The 10,205-nt window shown below is 61.0% G+C and overlaps 1 protein-coding gene across 7 annotated transcripts in view; it reads left to right on the top strand.

Annotated features, from left to right (window-relative positions):
- Positions 1-9,208, top strand: part of TAOK2 (TAO kinase 2) — a 19,512-nt gene extending 10,304 nt beyond the window's left edge. For 4 of the 7 annotated variants that reach the window (XM_043517022.1, XM_038405452.2, XM_038405453.2 and 1 more), the window contains one exon: positions 1-4,218. This exon is cut by the window's left edge and continues 247 nt beyond it. In XM_043517022.1, the coding sequence (XP_043372957.1) occupies positions 1-1,526 (1,526 nt within the window). In that variant the 3' untranslated portion in view covers positions 1,527-4,218. Of the gene's footprint in view, positions 4,219-4,948; positions 5,162-5,695; positions 5,879-6,362 lie in introns of those variants that run through there. The other 3 variants (XM_043517023.1, XM_043517024.1, XM_043517021.1) reach the window with 2 other exon arrangements.
- Positions 9,209-10,205: the final 997 nt, after the last annotated feature.

The raw sequence follows: 10,205 nt of genomic DNA, 5'->3' as shown, positions 1-10,205 counted from the left end.
CCGCCCGGGGGCCCCGCCCGTGCAGCCTGGGGGGCCCGCAGCCGGACGGACAGGAGGCCTGGGCTCTAGAACCGGCCCTGGGGGGCCCGCAGCTGGACGGACAGGAGGCCTGGGCTCTAGAACCGGCCCTGGGGGGCCCGCAGCCGGACGGACAGGAGGCCTGGGCTCTAGAACCGGCCCTGGGGGGCCCGCAGCCGGACGGGCAGGATAGCTGGGGTTTAGAGCCAGACGGCGAGGAGGCAGGAGTTCTAGAGCCCGAGAGCCTGGGGGTTCTAGAGCCAGCCGGTGATGTGGTTCTAGAGCATGAGAGCCTGGGGGCTCTGGAGCCAGATGGTGAGGAGGCCGAGGTTCTAGAGCGGGAGAGTCTGGAGCTTCTAGAGCCAGGCCTTGTGGCCCTAGGGGTTCTAAAGCCAGATGGCCAGGAGGCAGAGGTTCTAGACCTGGAAGCTCTGGAGCCGGACGGGCAGGAGGCATCCCTAGATCCTGCCCTGGGGGCGCTAGAGCCGTCCACCCCCTGCCGTCTCCCCCGTGTGCTGCCCCTGATCCCGGAGGAGGGGGAGGGGCTGCGGGGCCCAGCTGACGGCTGCCCTGCCCCTGAGGACCCCTATGCGGAGCCGCGGCGCAGCTGGGAGGAGGGAGCCCGGCTAGCGCCGGCCCCCTTGGCAGTCCTGCTGCCCCACGCCGTGTGCGTGGGGCTGGCGCTGCTGGTGGCCGCCTACCCCAGTGGGCCAGCGCTGCTGCTGCTCCTGGCGGCACTGTGGGCCCAGGGCTCGGGTGGCGGGGCCCAGGCGCTGCTGTTGGCCCTGGAGGGGGCGCTGGTGGGGCTGGGCGTCTCCTACGCCCTGCTGCACTCGCTCTTCCTGCTCTCGGGCGCCTCCTTCCTAACCCTGGCCAAGGGGGCAGGGGCGCTGGGCGTGCTGGGGCTGAGTGCCAGGCGGGGCCGGCTCTATGTGCCCGTCATCCTACTGGCCTCCCACCTGCTGGCCTCGCCCTGGCTCTTCCTGCCACTCTACCTGCTGATGGCGCTGGCCCGGCGCGCCCTGCGGGGGCTGCCCCACTGCGCTCGCCGCCTCTGGCTGCACACCCTGCTGGGCCTGCCCCAGCCCGCCTTCCGCGCCCTGCAGGCCCTGGGGCTGGTCACAGAGGGCGGCCTCTTCCGTCTCTTCCCCAAGACCAACAAGGGCGGCTTTCGCAGCCGGCTGCCCGTGCCTGGCCCCCGCCTGCCTGCCCCGCCGGCCTGGCCCCGCCGCACCCTGGCCCTGCTGGCCCGGCCCGTGCGTGCCCTCAACCGGCGCCTGCTGCAGCTGGCACGGGAGCTGAGCACCCGCCTGCCCCCAGCTGCCCTGCACCACCTCAAGGGCCTGCGGGTGCTGCGGGAGGAGCGGCCCAGCCGCATCCCCCGGCTGGTGGGCAGGGGGTGCCGCCGGAGGGCTGGCCCCATGGCCCAGGGGGGCCGGGCTGCCTCCAGCAGGGAACGCCGCAGCACCCCTGGGGACCCCCGGGCAGCCCGGCGGCCCTGGAGGTGAGGCCCTCCCCCCCACACACTTGTTCTTGGCTTGGGAACCAGCCATGCCCCTGTGCCGCCCAGTGATTGACAGCGTGAACAAGCCCCTCCCCTCTTCCTGGTTCGGTTGGGGGGGCTGTGAGAGAGGGGCTCCTCTTCCTCCCCTCTATACTGGGATCCATCCCACCCCTCCCATCTGAATGTGGGGGTGGGGCAGCTCCGTTGTCCTTCCCCAGCCCCCCCCCCCCCCACCAGAGCACAGGCTGGGGGCGAGCCCCAGGCCTCCCCAAAATCCACAGCAGGGTGTCCCGTTCTACTGGGCTTCTCTGGGCATGCCCTATCTGAGTGCTCCCATGGCCCAGCGGAGGGGGATGTGACCCCGAAGGCAGACGGCTCCCATGGCCCAGCAGCAGGGATAACCCCCCAAGATACTGGGGTCACATGTTTTGCCAAGGGGGTTGAAGGGGACTGAACCCCATTCTGGGTGCTCTGTGTAGGGGTCCAGGGCTGGAGGGCACAGCTGCAGTGTCTGCTATGGAGGAAAGAATCACCTAACCCTTGCCCCCTCAGGAGTCAGCGGGGGTGCAGTGGGGGGGCCTGGAGGGAAGGGCAGTAGTTGGGTGGTTGAAGGGAGGACTGGGGGGGGGATGTGATCCCTTCACCCAGGAGTGCTGCTATCGGGGCCAGGGGCTTGTATCTGTCTCTGAGCCGGGGGCCACAGCCCCCCGCAAACGCTATCCAAGCCCCTAGGGGAGGGGCTCAATTCTCTGCTAGTCGCAGGCCCCACAACACTATCCACCCCCTCAGAAATAGAGGGGGGCTCCCATCCGACCACAGATGCCAGGGGAAGGTGCGTTTCCGCTCCCAGCTCCAAGGGGTGGCCCTAGGTGATTCTTTCCCCGGAGACGGCTTTGTTTTCCCCATCTCTGTAACCCCCACCCCCCTCGGGGGAGACTTGAACATATTTATTTGCAGATGCCTTTACGTTTTGTGTGTGTGCGTTTTTTTATGTAAGTGATCAAGCACATTATTTTTTGTTTGTTTTGGGGTAAATCTGTGATATTTCTTTTTTTATTTGACTGAAAACAGGAGAAATAAAATAAAAATAATCACAGATTTCCCAAAAATGGGAGAGTCTAAATCTTCTTTTGTGTTAAATTAATTTCTTATCAATTGCTTGGGGGAAGGTGAAACCTTTGCTTTCCTTCAAACCCTTTCCCCCGCGGTTTTTGGCAACCCTTGGGTATCATTGATTTCATTTGCCGCAGTTTTAGAAAATCTCATTGGTGTTTTTGTGGAGCGCCTTTATTTATCGCACTTGTCGAAGTGAATCTGGGATGAGTTTTCTTCCTGTTTGAGGCCAATGATGAATATTTATATTTGCTCCAGTTTATGAAATTTAGGGTTCTATTTTCTTTTAGTCCCTTTAGTCTTATTTCTTTACTTCTGTTTCTGAGGCAAATAGTTTTTTGTCCTCATTAGAATTTAATTTCCCTCCTGCCCTTAGAGAATTTAGAAATCCCCCCACCCCATTCAGTAAATTCAGCAACTTTCTTTGTTTCCCCCTGTTTTGGGCCTAAATCTATGATTATTTTTATTCTATTTACCCTGGGTTTTGCTCAACCTGGTTTTTTTTTAAGTTTGTTCCATTTTGGGGAAAGTTGCATTTCACCAGCATTTGTGTTTTTAAATCTCATTTGTCCAAGGTTTGATCTAGCACTTTAATATCTGGGGGGGTTATTTTCTCCTATTTTCAGTAGAGCTATGATTCCTTGAGTTGAAACCCGGGGGGGAGAGGGGGGAGTCATTTCTTTTAGATCAGCTAGTCTGACCCATATGTCCAAGGAAAGCAAATTTCAGCAGTCCCAGTCCCTATTTCAGAAAAAAAGTCCGTTGTATTTGTTTTCTAGTTCAACTAGGAATTAATTCAGGGCAGCTTGATGGAGATCAGACAAGATGCTCACAAGAGTCTCCTCCAGGCTGCAAATCTATTCATCTTATTGCTTGGTTTTGTTGATGTATTTTCCCTGGCTCTCTCCAGCCTTTTACCAACATTGTAATTTTTTAATTTAATTTCCCCCAGGTTTGGTCCATGTTATTGATTTGTATTTGCCCGTTTTTCTACAAGAGCAATGGGTTTGTATTTCATTTGCTGCTTTGGTAGCCCAGTTTCCGGTCAGTGTAAAAGTAGGAGCAGGATTGGCCCAGATTTGAAGCCATAATCTAACCCTGACCATGTTACTAAACTTGGCCAAACATTGAAGTGATCGGATTTTACCAATTTGGGGCACATTTCTCCCAGCTCTGGGCCCCAGGTGGGTGACCTCTAATGACTTTTAGTTGATTTTTATCAGTTTGTGAGCAAACCATTGGTGCAAAGCTCTCCATTTTCGGATGATTTCTCTCTGGTTTTGACCAGGGAATTGGTGCCGTGGGATATTTTCAGCTGATCTGAGGGTAGCTTTTCCCAGCTTTTGGGGCAGCCTGTTGCTTTTTGCCTGGGGTTGGCCCATGGTGTCCTTGGCGGCGGCAGCGCCTCCCCCAGCTGTCCGATGGCTCCCGGGTTTGGGGACTGTTTATCCCCCCACCCCGCCTGTGTGCGTGCCATACATTCACTTCTTACATTTTGGCTTCCTCTGAATTTGGTTTGACGCATGATGATTTTGGTTCCTTTCCACTTTCAATAAAGGCCGTCCCCTTGCAGGGCGCTCTGACGAGCATCTGGTTATTACTGGGAGCTGAAACGCACCTCTTCTCCCCTCCATCCTCCTTCATCCAGGCCCCCAGGGCATGCCCCCCTCACACAGCTTCTAGGCAGGGCAAAGGGGTCACTGGAAGGACAACGGTCACATGCCCCCACCATGGGACAATGGGGGCAAATGGCGGGGGGGGTCTAGGCAGGGCAAAGGTCACATGCCCCTGCCATGGGATGTTGGGGGCTGGTCGTGGGGGGGTCACAGGCAGGGCAAAGGTCACATGCCCCCACCATGGGACGATGGGGGCAGGTTGTGGGGGTCACAGGCAGGGCAGATGTCAGCGAGCCCCAGGCATGTCATAGGCAAAGTCCCCCTTGAACACAGCAGCACATGTGGGTCTCAGCCCCTGTGGTCAAGGCAGGGCAAAGGTCGCCATCCAGGGAATGGGGAGGAGCAATGGCTCATGGGAGGGTCCAAAGCTGCCTGTTCTTGTGCCCACAGCCTGCCGAGGTCAAAGGTCACGTCTCCCCTGGAGTAGCACCCCTCCCCCTGGGCTCCCCAGGACCTGGGCGGGGCTGACAAACACCCTGGCGATGGCTGGGGGTTCCCGGGGGGAGAGCGGCGCCCTCCGGGCTGCGCCTGGTTTGTCTGTCTCTCTAATGTTTGCTCCTGTCTCTCTCCTCCCGTCCTGTCCCGTCCCCTCCCCTCCTCGCCCCGCCGGCCCCCCGCCCCCACGGCCCCGCCCCAGTCCAAGGAGCTGCAGATCAAGAAGCAGTTCCAGGACACGTGTAAGATCCAGACGCGGCAGTACAAGGCCCTGCGCAACCACCTGCTGGAGACCACGGCCAAGAGCGAGCACAAGGGCATCCTCAAGCGCCTCAAGGACGAGCAGACGCGCAAGCTGGCCATCCTGGCGGAGCAGTATGACCACAGCATCAACGAGATGCTCTCCACGCAGGCTGTAGGTCGCCGGGCGGCGCCCGGGCCCGGCCCCCCTGCCTGCCCCCCGGCCCCCACCCCTGCCGGGGCCCGGCCCCCCTGCCAGCTTCCCTGCCCCATCCCGCCCCCCGGCCAGCTGGCGCCCCCGAGAGGGGAAAGTCCTGGGTCCCACGGCACGGGATGAGGAGGAGGCGTGAACCCAGGTGTCCTGGCAGATACCTGCTCTGCAGTTTTCACATTTGTTCCTTGTACTCACCCACCCCCAGCGGATCTGGACTTTCCCTTCACTTCCTGTCCCAAACCGATGGTGCGGGGATGCGGGAAGTGAGGGCCAGGGGTCTCCGTGCGCCTGCCCCCGCCCCAGAGGGGCACATCCCAGGCCGGCTCCGCCCCTGTGCGCCTGGCCCCACCCCAGAAGGGCACGTCGCAGGCTGGCCCCGCCCCAGAGGGGCACATGCCAGGCCCCTGTGTGCCAGCCCCGGCCCTGCCCCAGAGGGCCCCACCCCTGCCCCGCAGAGGGCTCCTGGCCAACCCGTGTTTCCGTGTCGCCCCCTAGCTGCGGCTGGACGAGTCGCAGGAGGCAGAGTACCAGGTGCTGCGGATGCAGCTGCAGCAGGAGCTGGAACTGCTCAACGCCTACCAGAGCAAGATCAAGATCCACACGGAGGCGCAGCACGAGCGGGAGATCAAGGAGCTGGAGCAGCGCGTGTCCATCCGCCGGGCCCTGCTGGAGCAGAGGGTACAGCCCCGGGAGCAAGACCCCGGCGTCCGGGACGGCTCCCCTCAGGGCCCCGCGGCATCCCCAGAGCCTGGGCTGGGCGGTGGGACCCAGGCGTCTGAGACGGCTTCCCTAGGTGGCCCAGTGGCACCCCTGGAGACCAGGTTGGGTGTGGGACCCGGGCATCCAAGACGGCTCCCTTAGGGTATTCCCCGCTTCGTCACAGGAGAGAATGGATTTCTAGGGTTCCAGCTGGGTGGTGCAGACAGGCTGTGGGACAGGCCAAGATGGACCCAGGCATCCGGGCAGTGCCAGCGGGGGCCGGGCGGTGCCAGGGAGGGGCCGGCGGGGGCCGGGCGGTGCCAGGGAGGGGCCGGCGGGGGCCGGGCGTGCCGGGGAGGGGCCTGGCGAGGCCGGGGAGGGGCCGGGCAGGGGCTGGCGGCACCCGGGCCGGGCAGGGGCTGGCAGCACCAAGCCCCGGCACTGCCACGCCCTGTCTCCGCAGATCGAGGAGGAGATGCTGGCACTGCAGAACGAGCGCTCGGAGCGGATCCGCAGCCTGCTGGAGCGGCAGGCCCGGGAGATCGAGGCCTTCGACTCAGAGAGCATGCGGCTGGGCTTCAGTAACATGGCGCTGACGGGCATCCCCGCCGAGGCCTTCACCCAGGGCTACGCCGCGCCCCCCCAGCCCTGGCCCTCCCGCCCCGTGCCCCGCAGCGGCTCCCACTGGAGCCACGGCCTGCAGAACCCCGCCGGCGCCCCCCACGCCTGGCGCCAGCCCCCCCTCCTGGCCCCGCCCCCCTCCGCCTGGCTCCATCCCCCCCCCTCCGCCCCCTCGCCCGCCTCCGCCCCGGGGGGCCGGGCTAACCTGGTGATGCTGCGCAACAGCCCCCAGCCGCTGCGGCGCACGGCCTCCGGGGGCCAGGCCGAGCCGGGCATCAGCCGCTCGGCGAGCGTCACCTCGCACATCCTCAACGGCTCGCACTACTCCTACTCCTGAGCCAGCCGCCGGGGAACCCGGGCGAGGGACCCACAGCGCCCGGCTGCGGAGGCCCGAGCCAGCCCCACGGCTCTCCTGGCCCCTGAGCGCCGGGCGGGCACTGACCTCCGGGCTCGCTGTGAGCTGCCGTCGACCTCCGCTGCTCACCACCGGCACGCGGGGCCTCGCCTGGCTGCGCCAACCTCTGGGGCCACGCCCGGTACAGACCGGCCTACGGGGACAGACCGCTGGCCCCAACTGCCCCATGGAGAGCGATTCCCCACCACACCCAGCCCTGCGGCCTGCCCCAGAGAAGGTGCCCATGCCCGCTCCTGTGCCCCCGCTGACACCCCCATATCCACGCAGAAACACACCGGTCCCCTTCTCATCCCCCACCCCAACCCGGGACCATTTGATCTTTCTTTGCAGATCTCATTTTTTTTCTAATTTCTTTCCCTCCTCCTGTCACTGGGGGCTGGGAGCCAGGACTCCTGGGTTCTCTCCCCAGCTCTGGGAGGGGAGTGGGGCCTGGTGGCTTAGAGCAGGGGGGCTGGGAGCCAGGACTCCTGGGTTCTATCTCCCTATCCCATAGGTGACAGGGTAATTTTCCATATCTTCTTCCCCCTAAGGAACCCTGCGGTACCTGGTATGAGCAAGCCCCCAGGTTTGGGATCAGGGTACCCAGTGGGGGTGCTGTGCCTGTGGGGGGCTCAGCTTCCCTCCCCAATCAGTCAGTTCCCCCAGCCCCCTCCTCTGTTCCATGTTCCCCCTTCTCTGGGGGCATCTCTCCAAAGGATAGCAGGGGAGTCTGCCCTGAGCACTGCCTGGATCAGCCCCCACCTTGCCACTACGAATGGGCTGCCCCTCTCCTGGACTGCAGTGACGTGGGGGGACCTGAAACTGCTTTTTCTATCCCCTTGGGATAGGGGATTCTTGACACTACCTTTTTGTGGTTATGGGGTAGCCTGGAAACACTTCCCTCTTGGAAGTGGGGTGTGTTGATGCAGCGTTTCTGTCAGGCTGAGGGCGGCTGGACGCTTTTCCTCCAGCACAGAAAGGAGAACCTTGAAAACACTGTCCATTGGGAGCAAGGGCCATGTTGATCCGCTTTTCCCAGGCGGGGAGAGAAGCATGAAATCTATTTTCCCAGGACAGCAGCAAATCTTCATACAATTTTCCCAGCATGGGAGAGTTTGCAACACATCACTCTGTGTGGTGGGGAGACTTGAAACCACTTTTTTCTCTGGCAGGATGGAGAAACTTGAAACCCTCTTTCCATGGTGTGAGAATCTTAAAACATTATTTACTGTCCTAAAGGGGGAAATCTTGACCCAGTTATTCCCTGGAAGCTATTTTCCTTTGTGGGGGGAGGGAGCTGCGAAACAACATTTGCCAGCAAGCAGGAGGGGTGTGGGAGGCCATCTCTAAGCACCCTTTTCCCTCCAAGGGGGTGAATCTGGCTGAGCGGTTTGTGGGTCAAGGAGACAGGAAAGATTTTCTCCTTCACGCCTCAGGGGAAGCCTTGGCACAGAGTTTTTCCACATTTATGCAATAAGAGGAACCTTAAAGCAGATTTTTCTGCTTTTGTGCCATCGTGAAGGGAACTCAAACCGGATTGTGTCCTGTCGAGCACTGGGGAAGAAGATGGTTGGTGTGCTAGAGGGAGGTAGACTTGAAACAGATTTTTCCTCTCACACCATGGAAAGGGAACTTGAAACAGATTTTCCTGCCCAAACGCCAATGCCCGGTTCCTTCTTGGCGTGAATTTCTGCACTTTTTTTTTCATTATTATTTAAGACACACTCATCCAGGACGTTGGTGGAACAACAACAACAACGGAAACCCTGATTCCTCCATTTCTTAATTGATTTTCTAAATAACCACCTTGCCCCAACCCCTAATGAGGCTGCTCTTTACAAGGGGGGGGACTAATTGCTTTGTTCTGCTAACTAACCACGTGGCTTGCCTGTGGGATCTGGGGGCGGAGGGCTCCGGGGCTGATGTGTAATATATATTGTCCTCTTCTTTTTAATGATCTTTTCCTTTTGGTGCCATAACTCTACCTTGTACAGGTCCCTGCTCTCTGGCTCTCTCCTGTCTTTCATCCCCCCGTCCCGTGTGGGTGGCGCGTGCGTGTGTGTATCTCATATTTTCTTTTTATATATAGAAGAAGGAAAATAAGAAAAAAAAGAGAAATCTGTGTCCTGATGGAATGTATTAAAAGAAAATGAAACAAACCCAACCACTTTTTAAACCCTGCCAAGCCAGGTGGCGAGGAAGAAAGGCAAGGGGGGCCGGCGGCGGCGGGCGCTGCCCGCACGGAGAGAAGGGGAAACTTTTAATAAAAATGTTGGATATTATTAAAAAACAAATGCGGCTTGGCTGGGTTTTCTCCATCTGGAGCGGGACCCTGGGGTTCCCTCCTGGCTCTGGGAGGGCTGGGGGGTCAGAGCAGGGGGCTGGGAGCCGGGCTCCTGGGTTCTCAGAGCAGGGACAGCGAAGGCTGGGGGCTGGCAGACCCCAGTGTCGCAGGAGCCCATGGCTGAGCCATAGAGCCGGCTCTTTCAATTCCGGCTCAGGAGAGTGAAACCCAGCAGAGGGGCCTGGGGTGTCTGCCTAGCTGCGGGTACAGATCCCGGCGGCCCACAGTATGCCCCACCCCAGAGGTGGCTGCATCTTGGCGCAGGGCGAGGGGTCCCCTGTGCCCAGCCCCCCCCCACCCTGAGGGGCCGCCTCCTGGCACCGGGCAGGGGATCCCCCTATTAACAGCCCCAGCGCCCCACCCTATATAAACAGCTGCATATTGCATTTTATGTTAATTAGTGGATTATGTTTGCATAAATTCATTAATAATTCAGAAGGCTGCAGCTGGGAACCCTGTGACCCGGCCCGCCCCAGCAGCTGCAATGACTGGAGCCCCGTCTCCTAGCAACCAGCCTCCAGCTCTGCCCCTCCCGGCAGAGTTGCCATAGCAACCGTCTCTCCTGTCCGTTGGGTACCAGCTTGTGCAGCATCCCAGGAAGCGGGGCGAGGGGCAGGTAGAGACCCTATCCTGCCGTGGTCCTGCCCCCATGGAGGCCCCCACCCCAGACCCTGTGCCCCCCAGAGCCCCCTTCCCCACCCCTCCTCCCCCCCACGCCCCCCCGAGCCCCCTTCCCCCCTCCCTGCCTACACCTCCATGAGCCCCCTTTCCCCACCCATTCCTCCCCCCCACGCCCTCCCGAGCCCCCTTCCTCCCTCCCTGCCTACACCCCTCCGAGCCCCCTTCCCCCACCCCTCCTCCCCCCCGAGCCCCCTTCCTCCCTCCCTGCCTACACCTCCCGGAGCCCACTTCCCCCACCCCTCCTCCCCCCCCGTGCCCCCTTCCTC

Source organism: Dermochelys coriacea, chromosome 6 (genome assembly GCF_009764565.3).
Source record: "Dermochelys coriacea isolate rDerCor1 chromosome 6, rDerCor1.pri.v4, whole genome shotgun sequence".
NCBI classification, from domain to species: Eukaryota; Metazoa; Chordata; order Testudines; family Dermochelyidae; genus Dermochelys; species Dermochelys coriacea.
Note: the sequence above shows the minus strand (reverse complement) of the source record. Positions and strands in the feature narration are given on the sequence as shown.